Here is a 19,872-nt window from a genome sequence, read left to right as displayed (position 1 = left end):
TCAACATTTACAATATTAAATTAATATTGCTAGATTCATTACAAAAGCTAGTTTCATGATATGTATATTTGGTATTGTAGATGTTGATATTTTTTAATATATTTTTGATCAAACTTTATAAAGTTTGACTTGATCCAAATCTAATATGCGGAGTAAAAAGGACCGGAGGGAGTACCTATTTTTGTCAATGCTTTGTCTGAGACACTCAGCAAATACCTTGTTTGCCAAGTGCTCATGAAAAAACACTTGGCAAGCAGTCGTACACTCGGCATGCAACATTTTTCCTGCAGTGGATACATGACTCGTGGTACAGATATCGCATACACATGTGCTCAGAGGTCAAAACATTTGTCCCTAACAAAAGCTAACTATTTCAAAAATACATCATCTCATTGATAAAAATTTTAAGGAAAAACAAGTGAACCTTACATCATTACAAGTTACTTATCATGCCTTCTAAAAAGAAAAATGAACGAGCTTTGTAGAGGCTTAAGAAAGGAGCGGTTAGAACATTATCTCGAATCTAAATGTAGAAATACAAGCAAAGTGTTCATATGGTGTCGGTAAGTCGGTTACAAATCGAAATGGACAAGGAGCAGTAACCTTGGCGACTAACTCCTCTAGAATACTTGGATGAGTGGTCTTGGGCTTCTCAAAGTCATCACTTGCTCTCATTGTATTCAGGTTTCGAAAAAGACCTCGGGAACTTGAAGCATGCCTTCTTAAGCTTACCACGACCATGTTTCTCAGCAAACTGTTAAACGTGTACACATGAGATGTAACTTAGGATCTTTGGTTGCGGTTAGGAGGTTGTTGATAGCCCTAATGAGGTTTATCTTCTCCAACCGTAGCCTAGTCTATCTCCTCTTTTTTCTTGATTCTCAAGTTGTAATCTCAACCAACGATGTATGTGATATTCAGGGAAGTGTGCCCCTACTATTTAACACGCACCGCGTCCCTATAACGAGGCAAGACGCTTACCGCAAATCTCACATGGTATGAGAGCCTCCTCTTTCAATCTCTAGCTCTCCAAAACCCTAAACCAAGCGCTAGCCATGTCTTCCTCCGGTGCTTCCCGATCGAGCCTCAACGGGCAGGTCATGGAGAAGCTCTCCCGCACAAACTACGTATTGTGGCATATGCCCAAATCACGCCGCAGCTAAGGGGTGTTGGTGTCTTCACCTACGTCGATGGCACCTCGCCGGAGCCGGCCAAGTTTCTCATCGCCAAGGACAAGGACGGCAAGGAAACTGCTGAGCCTAACCCTTTCCACCCAATCTGGGTCAGGAAGGACCAGCAGGTGCTTGGTTACCTACTGAACAACCTCACCAAAGAGGTGCTCATCATGGTGACCGCGGTCACCACAGCGCACGCATTCTGGACGGCGCTGCAGACATGTTTTAGTCATAGTCCTTGAGTCGCGTCAACAACATCTGCACTACCTTGATCAATGCACACAAGGGAAACCAATCGGTGGCCACCTACTTCACCTTCATGTGCGGCCTCGCCGATGAGCTCGCAGCCGCCGGCAAGCCGATCCAGGATGATGAGCTGATCTCCTACCCCCTCCATGGGCTGGACATGGACTACCAGCCGCTCTTCTTCGCCCTCGACGCTCGCGTGACACCGATCATCCTCGACGAGCTCTACGCCATGCGTAGCAACTTCGACCAACGCGTCGCCTATTTTCACAACTCGAGCAGCGGCTTCAAGTCTTCTGCGGTAACTTGCGGACGTGGTGGTGTTTTCTCCCGTTCTCGCGGCTCTCCTTGCTCCAAGGGCAAGCCCGGCAACACCAACTCTAGCAACGCCCCCCCCCCCCCTCCACCAATAACCCGTCGTGGTGGTTCCAGCAATTGTTATCCGGATGCCGTGTGATGCTAGATTTGTGGAAAACCTGGGCACATCGCCAAGGACTATTGGTATCGTTTTGACGAAGATGAAACTTCCTCTAAAAATGACGCGAAGGTTGTTGCTGCTGCCGACAGCTCCTATGGTGTTGACACAAACTGATACCTTGACAGTGATGCCACGAACCATCTCAACTTGTGAACTTGAGAAGGTAACTCTCTGGAAGAAATACCAAGGGAAGGACCAGATTCACACGGCCAGCGATGCATCTATGTGGATCTGTCACGTTGGTCATTCAGTTATAAGGCTAAAACACATTTATATACATCCATGTCTATTGAAACCTCTAAAAAGACTTATATGTAAAAAGCTAAAACACATTTATATACATCCATGTCTACTGAAACCTCTAAAAAGACTTATATGTAAAAATAGAGCGTTGCAACCACTGGCATTATTATATTGCTGTTACTTCTGAGAAATTTACTTTCTTGCATCTCTTACTAGGGTAATTGAAAGAAGCCCAAACTGGACCGGAAGCAACTACAATTTCCATATTACCAGAAGCAAATATAATTGACACAACATTTCACACACCAAGTATAATTCACTAGCACCACAGTATCTGACAGCCCGTGGTACTCTTTAAGTTTTTGGATTCCCAAATAAGTCTTAAATAAACCAGCAAGATGTAGACATCAAACACCAAGTATTACAAAAAGGAACAGACCCACCCACACACTTGAGAATAACATGATCCCAGGGGCACACGAAATAGATGGCCTTGCATTTTTTTTTAATTTACAACATCACGTCTATGGTGTAAACAAGAACAATAAATCCGAGTTAGCCCGCTTCAGACTCGAACACTGTCGCAGAAGGAACAACGGTGATCTTCGTCCTGGCGACAAAACACACACGGTTGAAGTCAGAGGCCATCGCCAGTTCTTTTCCCGACTAGCGGCGCATCGGCCTGGTTAGCATCCAGCAAACGGGGATTTCACTGCTGAGTTCCACATTGCAGCGTAGCAAAATCAATCTACCTAGAAGTTCCTTCCTCTGTATTGCTGCTGCATCTCCTGCAAAACAGATTAAAAGGACACATTACAACGGACAATTTGCATCTCCAACTTAACAGAGCTGGGTGTACAACATTTCGTTTCAAAAGAGTAATGTATGTTGACTTACAGGTGCATAATAATAGACAGGGCGGGTCTGCCCCATCATCATTTGCTGCCCATACTGCAGATAAAAAAACAAAGTTAGTTAGCACGATGGTCGCAAATAGCATCAGTTATCACAATTAGTAAGTAATTCAGCATCCAGGCAACTCAGACTAGGGGGAAATGAATGACTATATAACAGCATGGAATGGCAAACTCAGTCCAAACATAAGGCAATTAATAAACACCACTGTGTAACATCAACATAAGTAGTAATAACTATATAAACCAAGAGCACCCGGCCTAGGTCATAGATAGGATCATTAGATAACTATAAGCATAACAGCATGTCAACGATAAGCCAAAACATGATACATGGGATGCTCTAAAGAAACCAAGAATGCATAGTGAACTTCATTTCACGTAAGCTGTCACACCTGTTGCCCAGAAGGATGCATGTAACCCTGAGGAGAAGATCCAGGCTGAGCATTGTAAACAACAGGCTGTCCACCATACGCCTGTGGGAACTGCAATATAATTACCATAGTGAGGTACAGCAATACAGAAATTACTCATTTACAGGCATAGTTCACACAAGAAAAACTTTTTTACAAGAGGACACGAAATAGAATGTAAAATATTCAAGAACCGCCACATATAATTAATTAAATAAAATGTAACTCTGGATCATTTTACGATATATACTGGTTCAACTGAAAGCACACTTGGAAACATAACCTAGATATTCTTTTCTACAACCAAGCACCGAGCCTATGTGCACCTTGGAAAGCATGGAGTACCACATTTTGAGACCTTAAAAAATAGTGAAGGGCCACACCAATTAAGAAAAGCTTATCATTAAAATCTGCTGATAAGCTTTGGTGCCAGATTAACTGTTTGGCTGATTAGTCTCTATTAACTTTGCAATGCCACTCTTCACAATTTTTGGGAAAAACTAACAAATATATTCATAACTGAGACACAACTATACTACACTAATAATCGCATACGCAAATGCACAGTGATATTAGGTATATAAATTGCACATTGTTATTTGGTAGGATATTAATTGCAAGTTGATAGTAGGTAAAATATAAATTGGATGCTGATATTTGGCAAGATATTAATTGCGCAACAGATTTTATGGGATAGTGTTGAGTCCAAACTTGTTTATAACCAGTGACGGTTGTGAATAATTAGAGCATGGTTCGATGGCCGAGATGGTTTTGGTTCTCCGCCCTTTGTGCTTTTATAGGTTAATATAGTAGATGCATCCATTTGAATTCAAATATTGCAAATGTTTCACAAAAATGGTAAGTACCTTAGCAACTATCAAAAGAAGTAGAAACTCACCCCCATGCCAACTGGTAAACCAGGTCCAGGAGTAGCCCCCATGTTATTAGGATAATAGTATGTTGCATCAGGCGCTGGAGGAAATGGTGGCCTCGGAGAAGTCACAGGAGTGAAACTCTTAGCATTAGGATTTAATTTGAATTCCTGGTATGGAAAACCAATCGTCAGTGCACTTGGCACAAATGACCAACAAAACACCCTAGCAAAAAACATGGCCAGATATGATACACTATCTCCATTACATCCTGACCTTAGCGTTTGGGTTCAAACTTGATTTGTCTGAGCTAAGAGATCCCATCGAAGAACTTGGTGATAAGCCTGGAGCAGCACTTGCAGCTGAATTCGCAGCAACCCGTTCGGATGTTAACGGTGTAGAACTACCAGGTCTTTGAGAGGAATTTGTGGAAGGAAATTTGCTGGGTAGAGTCGAATCTGGTGTCGAACCATCTGATGACTTGTTTCCTTGGCCAGAAGACGAAGGCTCAGATGCACGCGACCTAGAAGGTGCCCCTTCCAAATCTGTCACAAGATTACAAAATTATCATACGCTCTGCTGCCAAAAATAATTAATGGAATTTAGAATGTTGCAGCTGAAAGAAATTAAAACTAACAAGGCCACTAGACTTTGCCATAAGAAAAGATATATGCGTTTATCATTTCATGGGTGAAGGGAATCAAGGGTTGTTATTATTATTTTTGCCGTTGTTGACAAAAAAATAGAACTATCAATAACAAAAGACTGATAAGATCAACAACAAGAATAAACAGTGGATCTAAATCTCCTCCCTCCGACGCAAAAATGTGCATGCAACCAAAGAAGCTTTAAATCTTCAAATGCATGAGCACCAACATTTGCAGCTGACGGAAGTATAATGCACCTGGCATGCACACTATCTATCACTGGTCAATACAACACAACAGAACAGATACATTGATATTTCTTGGCCCATTCAAGTACATCCCGCAACAGTCCAAAGTACCACACCTAACAGCTAACACATGAAACCCATTCGACAATAATACATTTTAAACATGGCAAAAAATGAATTTATTAAACTTCCAAATTAGGCATAATTTACTGCTCACCTTCAGAAATCAGCGGCCTACCCCCTTCAGGTAACTGTTGAAATGAGCAGGAAAATCCAAATTCAGGAAAAGAACTCTTTGCACAGTTATATAAACAAAAGATGACTGGATTCAGGTACGTGCAGTGCTTTAATAATTATATTGGCAGAAAGGGAAGCTTACAGTATTCTCAGGTTGCAAGATCCTGCTGTCTTTGTCACCGCTACTATCTTTACTTCTCTTACCCTCCAACCTAGTGTTCATAGTAAATGTATCGATCACTATACTACAAATTAATACATTTGAACTGAAGTCCACTATCCTACAATGTCCATGCTAGTCGACAGTCATGATAATGAACAGCACATCAGCAACAGCAAGCAGGAATATTGAAGATTAAAAGAACGTTCCAAAAACAATAAAATGGAACTCATAGACAAAGGAAGCATCAGAGAGACAATGATGATAGGCTGCTAGCATTGTTCCTGGGGATAAAGGAACGTAAATAACTCCTTAAAAGATGTAGATTGAAGATTAAAACAGAAGTGTCAAAAACACTCGTAGGCAAAGGAAGCATCAGAGAGGAAGCGATGATAGGCTGCTAGCAGTGTTTCTGTACCATATCAAGGATGGATAAAAGCACTAACATGGTACTGCCTACTTCTTTAGCTTCCACTTGAAATAAATTTGCAGTATGCCTAGCATCAAATATCCTAAACCAGCTTATTCCAAGACAAATCATATGATTACCCAAAGGAAAAGTTGAAGAACCTTTTGCATGAGGAAGAAACAGAACTAGGCTCAAACTCAGTTGGACAAAATCGCAAATAGGTCTAATCACAGAAACAGAAACAAAAGTAGTTTCACAGAAACAGTACACAGAAGTCGTGTGTTCAGTCTGACACAGGTTGCCACACAAGGTTGAGTTAAACCAAATCCTATGTACCATCAAATCAGTAGCCACGAGTTACACCAAGTTTGGCTAAAATTTAGTATACGACGTCTGGGCTAGGGTGCCCTACACAGTTCAGAGAGTAACATGCACTAACTGTTAGCGTAAAGGAAATGTGCATCGCTAGTGACCCAACTAAGTAGTGTGAGGCCTGTAGTTGGGCATATGGGATTGGTTAAGATTGCATCCTTCGACCTGGAGACAGTATTACTTAGGGATCAAGTAAGTCCTCCACATATAAGGAGAGGCATGTGACCATGATGAATCAACCAATGTGCAAACAAGGTAAACTCCAGCCATGAGGACTGCTAACGTGCTACCAATGCAAAAGATGTTGTACCTGTTGGCATCAGCAGGTAAAAGCTTGTTTGACTGGTATTCAGATGCTAGCTCGCCAGTTGCAGCAGTGGCAGACAAATGAGTACCACCAAATATATGGGAGGATGATTTGTCATCCTACAAGTCAAAAATACGAACTGATATTAAACACTTGATGGCATTTAAAAGAAATGGTCATAGGTTAGTGCATTAGAATATTTATTATTTCATAAAACAGAAAGGTGCTGATGAATAAATGAAAAGGTCTACTTATAAACATTAAATTCTTTAGCACAGCTTCTCACAGTTGGAAAGTCCCAGATAATGAAAACCTAACAAATTAAAAATTCAATAAACCTAGCAGTAACAAAACAGATGTGGCATATTTATGAGACAATGCAAAAGATTTACCAAACCTATACCACTTAAAACAATGACAAAGGCATACAACCATACTTGTAATTATGACTTAAGTAGAACAGATGAACATGCATTAGTTGATTCATTACGGGGGGAAATACTATTATGTATGATGCCTTCTTCGAAGGAAATTCCATACAGCTCCTTACACTAAATTGGTGTAGTAGTGTCCGAACCAAATCTCTAGGTCTAATGCATAAGAGACCCTTAAACTTACAGTCAAATCCTTGAACCTGCTTGGGACATTTAGTTCCCAAAAGTAGTGTAGTAGAGGAAGTGACATTTAGTCCCCAAAAGTAGTGTAGTTGAGTAAGTGACATTTAGTTCCCAAAAGTAGTGTAGTTGAGTAAGTAAAGGACAAAAGTACGTCTATTTAGAAATGGCATGCCAACTTAGTTCAATCTAAATCTGTAAATCATGCTTTTTGATACACTCTTGCAGATTTAAGACCAGTCCACATTACTCGTTTTCCTATGTTTACTAACATATACTCCCTCCGTTCCTAAATATAAGTCTTTTATACGATTTTACTAGGAGTCTACATACGAAGCAAAATGATTGAATCTACACTCTAAAATATGTCTATATACATCCGTATGTAGTCCACTAGTGAAACCTCTAGAAAGACTTATATTTAGGAACGGAGGGAGTACATCAGATCAATCATCAATCATCATGCCAAATGGTGGAAATACAGCATAGTTAACATCATTTCATTTCCATACCATTGTTGATGAACACACTGGCAAATCCTTGGTATCAATGCTGCCTGGCCTGCTTGGGACATTAGTAAAGGGTTTAACTGTGGTATCAGTATCCCTCCGAACTGCAGAATACTTGATCTCTTCATCATGCTCCAAATCTTCATCCAAGTATAAACCTCTTTCCTGCGTAAGTAACAGCGGCATTTCAAACATTTTGTCTAAATTATTGTGCATGTGTTTGTCTGATAATTTTACGCGGTTTGCCAACACTTCCTTTGCTGTCCGTCCACAAAGCACACCACAAGTGGAAGTGGGAGTAGAAAAAAAACTGTGAAACTAACAAGCATCTTTACCATAAACATTTGTAGCTACAAGTGCAGAAGCCTACCTCGGCAAGATGAAGATCTTCTGTATCTTCACCCTCTATTTCTCGGGCTATCCTTGAAGCATGCTTTTCAAGCTCTCTCATATGAGGACCTCGCTCAAGCTTTGTGGTATAAAGATCTTCATTGAAAGTACTCTTTACCCCAAACAAAGCTGCATTTGTCTCAAACTGGTCCCAGCTCCTACAAACATACTAACTATTAATCATCATGATGACGAAATCGATATAACAAGAAAAATATGTATAACACCAGCACTGTCATATAGATAATAAAGAAGCGCCATTCCTATAAAGGTATGTCAAGAAATGTAACCAAAAAAATCATGCTTACATGTTTAGCAATAGAAAACAATTTCTGCATGAACTTGTAGTTCATAGTTTCCAACAAGTACTAATGATGTGATCACGATTGACAGTGAGATTTCCATCCAAAACAGTAAACTTATGCAAGAACTTTGGTAGAACATTAACCTAAACAAAAAATTCCTAACTATCGGTAGGCAAAGCAATTTACTGACATAGCACATGAATATTTCTGATAGCTTGGCAGGGTGTATTTAAATATAAAGAATATTTGTCTTTGTTTTTAAAAACCAAAATATACATCACATCAACATGAAATGGATGAACAAGGAAGGTATAACAGCTATGAAAAATATTACAAACAAACATAGCCATTTGAATCACAATGAGAAGATTGGATGTTACAAACATCGAGATAAGCCTTCACTTGGTTTTCCAGTACCTATGCCCCTTTCTGTCAAATTTTTCCAATTCGATGCAGTCTGAATCCCCTTCATCTGGTGCCCAGCGCTCAAGCTCCCTCTCTTCAGGGAAATGAGAACGAGAGATGGCAGAATCTATCATCAAGTCTTTCCTTTTGTCATGGATAGGACCTTTTGGCAGTTCATCACCGCCTAGTGTTACGTCCTAGTAATTTATCCAGAGATAGTCATTACATAAGAATGCAAAAAATATGGTAACAATTCATGCAAGATGCAAGTCAAGTCCAAAGTAACATCCATGGTGCCCATATAAACCAACAATGAAGCCATCTATGAATTATAACCACGGTCAAATGAATTGTTGTTAGTTTGTTTGTTTGTTGCTAGGAGAACAAACCTTGGCAAAAACTTGAACAAGCTCCCGTGCTGGTATTATCATAGTCTCTGGCTTTCTTACAACATCGGTAGGATTGATTTGTCCTCCCACAGAAGTATCCTTTATCGGCTGTGCCATTTTTAAGACAATTCCTGCAACAGGGCTTGATTCTAAGTACATGCAGAATGCAAGGGAAATACAATCTAGGAGAAATATCACCAAGGGAGAAGTGAATAAGTGCTAAAAGGTTTAAACAAAGCATAAAGATAGATCAGGGGGGGAATGAGAGAGAGGTGGTACCGAAGTCTTTATCAGTGTTTGTTGCATGAAAGATTCCAGAGATAACAGATCCATTTTTGACATGTACATCCACATGATGCCCAATAATTTGTGTCATAACATAGACTAGTCGATCCCGTGAAGGGCTTGCATGCCCTAGTTTGCCTCCATTTTCTAAACCCAAATAGAACCTTATCAACAGTAGTTCTTTCGCAGTAATACTGTACGAAAAGAGATGAGGTATTCACTCACCTGCACTGGTAAAACCACCAGATGAAGATCTCATCAGGTGTGATTTACTATCATGCCTTCCACTACCCTCCCTATCAAGCTTCCGGTGGGGTGCTCCGTTGGCTGAAGTCCTAAGAGGTGCATGCTGTTGTTGGCGACTCATCATGCCTGTATGCACAATATAAGTTCAGCATTACTGCTACATGATCATGGTAATAAACTCGAAACTAAATGCGGAGGCAAATATAAAACACACAGGTGCATATATCCCAAATAAAAAATTGTGTTATTATTTTCCAATCATAGATTGACTAGATGTCGACCATCATAGCTTAACATGCATAAGCTACCAAAAAAACGGTTCCATAGCATTGCATTCACGTCTGGACATCATTATTATGCTTACCATATAAATAAGCTTCTGCTATCAAAACCATCCAAAACAGAGATTCACATTTCAACAACCTAATCGAGATACTAAAAGCAGACGGATAAGCGACGCAGGGGTCGCTAACTTACAGGGAAACTGCGGTCGACTCATTTGGCAAGGCAAGACCGACCTTACCAGATCTTCACATAAAGCTAAAAGACACAATGGTAGCACCATGCGACGAACAATGCGCAAACACGACCACAAACAATAATCGTAGATACTCGTTTCCAATCCTAGGCGAACTAGTGGCGGCTTTCTACCGCTGTTCCACAGAATTACGCAGCGGCGACGATAAACGCGCGACAAGCGAACCAGCGAATCGGTAGCACCCATTCACGCTCGTTTCATATACGAGAACCCGGATTTTTTCCTTGTAGCGGTTTCTGTGGTCCCTGTGCGGACCAAGTAGACGAACTTGCGTGGGCCACCGGGCTCTACAGTAGCTTCCTTCTACCGTGCTACTTCGGTCTGTACGGCGACGCGAGAAGCACAAGACTGGCCACGTCGTCACGGGGGAAGAACACACGAAGCCTCCCGTAAGCAGCGAGCCCGCCTCCCGGAAGCCGTGGGGCACGCGGAATCTGGCCGGATCCCGGCGGATCGCTGGCCGGATCCCGCAGATCTAGGCCGCGGGCCCTGCGGGCCGGGCCGAGCAAGCGCCGCGCGAGCGCCAGCAGCCGCGGGTCCGCCCGTCCGTCCCGATCCGGCGGCACAGCAGAAGAGAGGGGAGGGAGGGAGGGAGGGAGGCGGGGAAACCTCGCGGGGGGGCGAGGAGGGAGGGGCAGCATGCATACCTGCCGCGGCGGGGCGGTGGGGCTCCGGAGACCTCGGCGCCGGGGGTCCCGATCTGACGCGGGGCGAGGAGGCGGGCGGATCCGCGGCGGCCGGAACCCTAGCTGCGGGCGGCGGCGGCGGGAGGAGGCGGGCGCGAGCAGGCAGAGGGAGAGAGAGAGAGCGAATGGATCGATGGTCTCCGCAGGAGGCCGAGCCGCGGGGGTTTTGGCTGGCGCGGCGTGAGCCGAGCCGAGCCGAGACGGCCCGGGATGGAGCCGAGCTGGCCCGACCCCCGCTGCTGTGCTGGCGCGTCCAGTCAGCGACGGCCGTCTCCTCGGGACGCTGGCGCGCCGTTACCGCTACCGTTACCGTTAGCCTGCCCTGCACGCGTGGTGTCCGCTCGAATCGATGTACAGTAGCTTTTTCTTCTCAAGTTGTTTCCCCGGGAGGCTTATCTAACGCACGACCGCGGACAAGCGACGCCCTCGGCCCTTAGGCAACTACTCCTTCCGTACATAAATATAAGCCTTTTAAGATATTTCACTAGATGTCTACATACAGATCAAAATGAATGAATATATACTCTAAAGTATGTCTATATACATCCGTATGTAGTCCATTAGTTGAACCTCTAGAAAGACTTATATTTAGGAACGGAGGTAGTAGTTAGCATGCACGTGCAACACACGACTAACCGAATAATTTATAAATTGCTTTTAATATTAACATTTTAGTATATATATATAGCTGCAAAAATATTGAAACACACACAATATACACATTACTTGCACTCCATTGAAAATTGAAAACAAATGTATTCAGCGGAATAATGAAAAAAATGTTTGGAGTAACATAGGGCAAGGAGACCATGATCAGCAACAAATCATTTTGCTAAATTGGATATGATCAAGTTGAAATTCATATCTCTTTTCAAATTCCACGTAAAAAGCCACATCCGTCCGCACGCGGATGCCCTCGATGGCGAGCATCCCACGGCTCCCCAACGCGGATAATGCCACCCTGAGCGCCTCTCCAACCCTAGCCTCCTTTTCGCCTCGCCTCGCGCCCCAAGGAGCTCCTCTCCTCTCTTGCCCCTTTCCCCATGCATGTCCGGCCGAACGCCGCCATGGCCATGCTACGGTGAGCTCGCGGCCACCGCTCGCCTCGCTCCTCTCCGTCGAGCCCAGACGCTCCACGACATCCTCCTCGACCCCCTCGAGCTCTGGATCGAACCGGAGCACGACGCAGCTTCGCCCCGTTCCTCTTCTTCAACCTCGGACCCGAGAGCTCACGTCGTCGATCTCTTCTCTATGAGCTCCTCCGACTGCACAGGGCCTTCCCATCGACGCTGGTGAGCTCCTCTCGTCGCTCCTTCGCCTCTGTGCGCTCCCGTAGCGGTGGCATGTGGCGGCGGCAAGGAGGAGAGAGAGGAGGGAGATGGAAGTGGGGAGCGGGCGCCACCGCGCCGCGAGCTCGAGCTCCTTCGCTATGCCATTGCTCGGCGGCCCACGTCGGATGACTGACACATTGTATCACTGTTCCAAGCTCGCGCGGCGCGGCCGTGGTGGTTGGCGGGTTGGTGATGGCGCTTGCAATGCATATGGTTCTTAATTTGTTGCCGGGGGCTATAATATAGTTCATCAGTCCGTCGGCTTTGTTGTGGCTGAGGGCGGTTCATCGAAGGTGCCGGCAATGGGGAAGGCCGGGAGGTGGCTGAGGAGCATCTTGGCCGGGAAGAAAGATGGTGGCCGGAGAGGGGACAAGCGGGGGCAGTCACGGTGTGACTCGACGCCTTTGGGCGAGCTGCCGGTGGCTGCCAGCCCGAGGGAGAAGAGGCAATGGAGCTTCCGGAGGCCTGCGTTGCCGGTCAAGACCGCCGCCACACCGTCGCCGTTGGCCCTGGAACCTGGCGGTCTGTCGGTGTCAGTGGCGGTGGCGGTGTCGGAGCGCGAACTTGAGGAGAGCAAGCACGCCGTGGCGGTGGCCATGGCGGCCGCCGATGCGGCGGTGATACGCCTGACACCCCCCGAGGCGGAGGACGACCTCTGTTGAATAAATCCTAGTGCATCTCTTGCAGCTAGATAAGTTTAGTTTCTTTTCTCTGAACTTTACTGTAGCGTTTCAGGCTGTTGTCGCTGCTGGGCGGCAGTTAGTTTAGATCCTTGTTTCTCGGTCAGGTTAGTTGATTAGAGTTAGGGTTAGTTGTCCTGGTCTTTGCCTAACAAACCAGGACCAATTCCAGCGGGCACACGACCCACTCGTGGGATGGCACGAGAGTTACGGATCGTGGAGCTCAGCTCCTGCTTTTGTATTTCGAATAAGATGATGGAATAGACGGTCAGGAAAGTTGCAGTTCAGGCAACACAAAAAAACCTACTGTCCACTGATCAAGTAGTTCATCGGACTTAGTTCATTCGATTCTCGGTGATAACAATTGGCAGCAGAGCCTCTTGAAGTCGCGATGGTCGGGACGCCACCACCGGCGACGGTCGCCAGAACGAGGTCGCCTGCAGGCGGGGCACGTCGTGTGCGCTCGCCGAGCCGCGGGCGAAGCAGGACTCGGAGAACTGGCGGCGGTGAAGTGGTGGTTCGGGAAACCATCGTAAGGGAGACCGACGGCGGCGGTGCCGTCTCGTGGCCTCTCCTCACGAAGACGAACTACACCGAGTGGGCCATCCTGATGCGCGTCAAGCTGCAAGGTGCAGGCCTCTGGGAGGCGATCGAGACCGGCGACGCTCCGGAGCGACAGGAGAGACAGGCCCTAGGGGCCATCCTGAGCTCGGTGCCACCTGAGATGGTCCAGATCCTAGCCGCCAAGGATGACGCCAAGGTGGCCTGGGACACCATCAAGACACTTCGCGTCGGCGTGGATCGCGTCCGAGAAGCGCGCCGGCAGAGGCTACGGAGGGACTTCGACGCGCTCGCGTTCAAAACAGGAGAGAACGTCGAGGACTTCTCTCTCCGTGTTTCGAGCGTAGTCACAGAGCTGCAATCCCTTGGGGACACCACCTCCGAGCTCGACAGCGTGCAGAAGATTCTGCGCGTCGTACCACCGAGGTACTCCCAGATGGCGTGCTCCATAGAGACGCTGCTGGACCTCAAGGACCTCTCCATCGACGAACTGAGCGGGCGCCTTGCGGCGTCAGAAGGGCGTGGCGCGCCGGAACAAGATGCAAGTCGGCGGCTGCTCCTCACTGCGGAGGAGTGGCGAGCCCGCGACGCAAATCACCACGGCGGCAGCGGCTCATCCGGCGGCAAAGGGAAGAAGCCACAAGGCCGTCCGAAGAGCAAGGATGGCGCAGGCAAGACTGACGACAGCGGGAACCCACCGCGTCGCAAAGGGAAGTGCAATTATTGTGGCATCGAGGGTCACTGGGCGCGCGAGTGCCGCAAGGCAAAGCGCGAGCGCGGCGACCAGGGGAAGCGGGAAGAGGCCAATCTCGTGCAGGCCGCACCTGACGAGACAGACGGAGACCCCGCCATGTTCATGATACAGGAGGTATCACTGTCGGCCGCGGGCACGAGCGAGCACGTCTTCCTCAACGAAGAGCGAGCTGTCGCGGTCCTCCGACGCTCCTCTGACGACGTCGACTTGGCCTGGTACCTGGATACTGGCGCATCCAATCACATGACGGGAGACGAGGCCTCCTTCGCCGAGCTGGACAGGGGAGTGGCTGGCACCGTGAAATTCGGTGACGGCTCCCTCGTGGAGATCCGCGGCCGCGGAACTGTTCTGTTCACCGTCGGCGGAGAAGATCACAGGGCCCTGACGCAGGTGTATTGGATTCCCCGACTGAAGACCAACATCATCTCCATCGGCCAACTAGACGAGATCGGGTGCCCGACACTTGTCCAGGACGGTTTCATGACCGTTCGAGATCAGCACCAACGCATCCTCGCCAAGGTGCCTCGTGCGCGCAACAGGCTCTACGTCCTGCACCTCCACCTGGTCAGGCCTGTGTGTCTGACGGCGCACGCCACCGAGGATGCATGGCGTTGGCACGCTCGCTATGGCCACCAGCACTTCGATGGGCTTGCACGTCTGGCGCGTCAGAACATGGTGCATGGGCTGCCACTGATCGAGCACCATGAGCAGGTCTGTGACGCCTGTCTTGTCAGAAAGCAGCATCGATTTCCCTTCCCCAAGCAGGCAAGGTTTCGCGCGTCAGAACCGCTGGAGCTGATCCACGGAGATCTGTGCGGACCAATCTCGCCGACGACGCCGAGTGGAAGAAGGTATTTCCTCCTCCTGGTGGATGATTACAGCAGATACATGTGGCTATCCCTACTGCACGGCAAAGACGAAGCTGCGGAGTGTATCCGCAGATTCCAGGCAAAGGTGGAGCGCGAGACAGGACGCAAGATCAAGACGCTTCGGACAGATCGGGGAGGGGAATTCACATCGAATGACCTCACGGGCTACCTGGCTGATCTTGGGGTCGAACGCCACCTCACCGCTCCCTACACGCCATAGCAGAATGGCGTAGTGGAGCGACGGAATCAGACAGTGGTGGGAACAGCGAGATGCATGATGAAGGCCATGAACGTTCCTGCCCGGTTCTGGGGAGAAGCAGTGAGCACAGCTGTGTTTGTGCTGAATCGCGCATACACCAGGAGCGTGCAGGGGAAGACCTCATTCGAGGCATGGCACGGGAGGAAGCCGAACGTCGACATCCCCCGTGTGTTCGGGTGTGTCGCGCACGCGAAGAGCACACGACATCATCTGAGCAAGCTAGAAGACCGCAGCAAGCGCTTGGTGTTCTTCGGCTATGAGAGCGGGAGCAAAGCCTACCGTTTGTATGATCCAGATGCAGAGAAGATCGTCGTGTCCCGGGATGTTGTGTTTGGGGAAGAGAGGGCGTGGGACTGGGAGCAGACCCAGCCGGCGGTGCAAGCTGTGAGCTTCTCGATAGACCCTTTGTCGACCCTCTCCGGCGGCCTCCCCGTGACGACGGCATCAGCCTCGCCCAACACGGCCCCGGGGCGATCGCTTTCGCCCACCACATCCACGACGCCAGGAGCAGGGAGTGCAGGCCGCGGCGGCTCTACATCACCACCTGTCGCTGCACTGAGCGCTCCTCCAAGCCCGGGAAGGGAGCACACTTCGACAGTACCCGCCACACGAGTACACGTGATGAGGACTCGGGCACAAGACGGTATCTTCCTTCCAAACCCTAAATACAATGACAGTGTCAAGTCACCTACACTTTCTTCATCACCCCAGTCACCAGAGGTAGACGACGAGGAGGAGGACCCAGACTACGAGCTGGGCCTGCTGCAAGGAGAAGAGCCAAGCTCGTTTGAGGAAGCACAACAACACGAGTGCTGGCAGCTGGCGATGGCTGACGAGATGGCATCGATCGAGGCCAACCACACTTGGGCCCTGGTTGATCTCCCTCGAGGGCATCGACCGATCGGTTTGAAATGGGTTTACAAGGTGAAGAAAGATGCAGATGGTGAGATAGTAAAACACAAAGCACGTTTGGTAGCAAAGGGTTATGTGCAAAGGCATGGTGTCGACTACGAAGAAGTGTTTGCACCTATGGCAAGGATGGAGTCAGTGCGCTTGCTTCTCGCCATGGCAGCCAGAGCAGGCTGGACAGTGCATCATATGGATGTAAAGTCTGCATTCCTAAACGGTGAGCTCAGAGAAGAAGTGTATGTGACACAGCCACCAGGGTTCATCATCTCTGGACAAACTAGCAAAGTGCTGAAGCTCGACAAGGCACTGTACGGGCTGAAACAGGCCCCACGCCCCACGGGCATGGAACACCAAGTTAGACACCTGTCTGACTGGGTTAGAGTTCAAAAGGTGTCCCTCTGAGCATGGGATTTATGCAAGAGGAAGTGCTAGATCTCGGCTGGTAGTTGGGGTCTACGTAGATGATCTGATCATCACTGGATCAGATGAGGAAGAGATCAGAAGGTTCAAGGGTGAGATGCAGAAGCTGTTCAAAATGAGTGATCTTGGGCATCTGAACTACTACCTGGGGATAGAAGTTCACCAGCACAGTGGGGGAATTGATCTCTGCCAAGCTGGTTATGCTGCCAAGATTCTTGAAAGGGCAGATATGACAGGTTGCAACTCTTGCCCTGTTCCTATGCCGCCCAGGTTCAAGTTAAGCAAAGACAGCACTGCACAACCAGTTGATTCAACAGATTTCAGAAGTGTAGTAGGTATGCTGCGCTATCTCATTCACACAAGGCCTGATCTCACTTTCTCAGTTGGCTTCGTGTCAAGGTTCATGGAGGCACCTACCCAGGAACATCTGGCAGCAGTGAAGCACATCCTGCGCTATGTTGCAGGAACTCTGAATTGGGGAGTGCATTACTCCCGTGGCGCTGTCGATGCTCCCCTGATAGGATACAGTGACAATGATCATGGTGGATGTATGGACACGCGCAGAAGCACCACATGGCTCATGTACTTCTATGGAAGCAACCTGGTGAGCTGGCAATCGAAGAAACAGAGCATTGTGACCCTTTCTTCTTGCGAGGCTGAGTATGTTGCAGCAGCAACAGCAGCTTGCCAGGGCGTGTGGTTAGCACGCCTCCTCAGTGAGATCAAGGTGGAGGCAGTGAAACCGGTGGTGCTCAACATGGACAACAAATCAGCAATGTCATTGTGCAAGAACCCCGTTTTCCACGAGCGAAGCAAGCACATCGATATTCAGTATCATTATATCAGAGAGTGTGTGGAGAACGGGAAGATGCAGATCGAATTTGTGAGGACCGAAGAGCAGATGGCCGATTTGCTCACCAAGGCACTCGGTCGTCGGAAGCTCCAGGAGCAGCGCACGAAGATCGGCATGGTGGAGATCACAAGAATGCAGAAGGTTTAGGGAGTGAATGTTGAATAAATCCTAGTGCATCTCTTGCTGCTAGATAAGTTTAGTTTCTTTTCTCTGAACTTTACTGTAGCGTTTCAGGCTGTTGTCGCTGCTGGGCGGCAGTTAGTTCAGATCCTTGTTTCTCGGTTAGGTTAGTTGATTAGAGATAGGGTTAGTTGTCCTGGTCTTTGCCTAACAAACCAGGACCAATTCCAGCGGGCACACGACCCACTCGTGGGATGGCACGAGAGTTACGGATCGTGGAGCTCAGCTCCTGCTTTTGTATTCCGAATAAGATGATGGAATAGACGGTCAGAAAAGTTGCAGTTCAGGCAACACAAAAAAACCTACTGTCCACTGATCAAGTAGTTCATCGGACTTAGTTCATTCGATTCTCAGTGATAACAACCTCAACCTGTATGCCACACCTTTCCAGGAGGCCGCGGCCGCGAGGATCGAGGCTACCTGGTGAGCTTGACGCCAACAAGTTTGATAATGTGTTGGTCCATCCATCTTCCATGTGATTAGCTCGATTAAAACACAATGTTAACACATACTCCTGATTTAGCAATGCCGATGCAATTGAGCGAATTGTGCAGAAACAGATGCATTTCTTTTTCTGATTTGAGTTGAGCATGTTAGGTGGTGCAGGCAAGGAAGGCTCTGTGCGCGCTCAGGGGTCTAGTGAAGCTGCAGGCGCTGATCAGGGGCCACCTGGTGAAGAAGCAGGCCAGGGCCACGCTCCGACGCTTGCAGGACCTCCTCATGGCGCAGACCGGCGTGCGCGCGCAGCGCATGCGCATGCTCGAGGACGAAGACCACGCCGCCGCCGCCCCTGTCGATCATTGGTCGCCGCAGCACCCCAGGCGCCGCCGCTCCTACGTAAGCCCGCACGCGAGCGCTAGTACGTAGTACCTCGGGATCGTGCAGGGCGGCATGGTTGAATCAGGGAATGTCTGTGTCTGGTGCATGCAGGAGATGGACAGGTCCGGCGAGGAGCATGCCAAGATCGTCGAGATGGACATGGGGGAGCCGTCGCGGCGGGGCCGGAGCAGCTGCTCGGTCGCGGCGAGCGAACCATGGTCGAGGGAAGGCCGGCGAACCGATTACTACGACCCCGGCCAGTGCTTGCTAGCGTCGTCGGCAGCGATCACCGAGATCACGAGCCCGCGCGCCTACAACGTCCGCTTCGAGGACTTCGAGCCGGCGACGGAGCGTACGTGCCGGCTAGGATTACGTGCTGCTGTGTAGAGTAAGAGAAGAGAGGAAGAGCAAATGATGAAATCGCTGTCTCATTGATTGAAGATGTAGGTATATATACCCCAGTACAAAGGCGGTTACAAGGAGCAGTTGCTAAACTAAAGCAACCGACATAGCAGGGATTATCCCTTAATTAAATATATTTAATTAATTCCTAACACACCCCCTAATCAATGCTTGTCTTTATAATATATATCATGTTGATAAAGACTCCTCCTTGTATGTGTTTGCCTTCGAGAATGTTCATCATCTTCATTTTGAGAAATCGTTGTATAATCTTTAAAGTCTCCTCCAAAAACCCTGTGGAAAAAATATGAGGAGAATAGTGTAGATATGTTGCTAAAACTCCTTTAAACCCTGTGGGAAAAATAAGAAGAAAATGATACAACATATAATGATTATTGTCTCGTGATTACTCATTTGAGAAAACCTTTGTAGAAGGAGAAAACTCATCTTTGAGTTTAGAGAACAATAAATATGTCTTGAGTACTTTCTTTAAAAACCCCGATAGGGAAAATAGAAAGTATAACATATTATGTTTGAGAAGATATTGCCTCATTAAAAACCATCATGAGAAACTTTGAGAGAAAACTCATAAAGGAAAAGAGTGCATTTCACATGCCATTGAAAAACTCCTTTAAAACCCAGTGGAAAAAATATAAGGAGAAAATGATATGGCATATATAGATACTTGTGTTTATATTATCTCATTAAAAACCTTTTATGATAAACCGTTAGGAAAAACTCATCAAG

At 47.6% G+C, this 19,872-nt stretch overlaps 1 protein-coding gene and 1 pseudogene across 1 annotated transcript; one reads left to right on the top strand and one right to left on the bottom strand.

Annotated features, from left to right (window-relative positions):
* Positions 1-2,443: 2,443 nt before the first annotated feature.
* Positions 2,444-11,221, bottom strand: LOC123401219 (polyadenylate-binding protein-interacting protein 4-like). Its single transcript, XM_045094958.1, has 15 exons — positions 11,050-11,221; positions 9,844-9,990; positions 9,613-9,765; positions 9,334-9,464; positions 8,957-9,141; positions 8,215-8,392; positions 7,848-8,009; positions 6,725-6,840; positions 5,616-5,685; positions 5,454-5,487; positions 4,618-4,886; positions 4,368-4,511; positions 3,452-3,541; positions 3,040-3,093; positions 2,444-2,930 (listed from the first exon to the last, which is right to left on the bottom strand). Exons 2-15 carry the CDS (start codon positions 9,986-9,988, stop codon positions 2,895-2,897), a joined length of 1,767 nt encoding a protein of 588 aa, XP_044950893.1. The 5' UTR covers positions 9,989-9,990; positions 11,050-11,221; the 3' UTR covers positions 2,444-2,894.
* Positions 11,222-12,721: 1,500 nt separating this feature from the next.
* Positions 12,722-19,110, top strand: LOC123404874 (annotated as a pseudogene).
* The last annotated feature ends 762 nt before the right edge of the window (positions 19,111-19,872 follow it).

Source organism: Hordeum vulgare, chromosome 6H (assembly GCF_904849725.1).
Source record: "Hordeum vulgare subsp. vulgare chromosome 6H, MorexV3_pseudomolecules_assembly, whole genome shotgun sequence".
Classification (NCBI taxonomy): domain Eukaryota; kingdom Viridiplantae; phylum Streptophyta; class Magnoliopsida; order Poales; family Poaceae; genus Hordeum; species Hordeum vulgare.
The sequence above is the reverse complement of the archived record's forward strand: the minus strand, read 5'-3'. Positions and strand labels throughout refer to the sequence as shown.

Coding starts and splice junctions, on each gene's coding strand:
- LOC123401219 (XM_045094958.1), bottom strand. CDS start 9,988: ATGATGAGTCGCCAACAACAGCATGCACCTCTTAGGACTTCAGCCAAC. Junction 9,766..9,843: donor TGGTGGTTTTACCAGTGCAG/GTGAGTGAATAC, acceptor ATTTGGGTTTAG/AAAATGGAGGCAAACTAGGG. Junction 4,887..5,453: donor TAGGCCGCTGATTTCTGAAG/GTGAGCAGTAAA, acceptor ATCTTGTGACAG/ATTTGGAAGGGGCACCTTCT.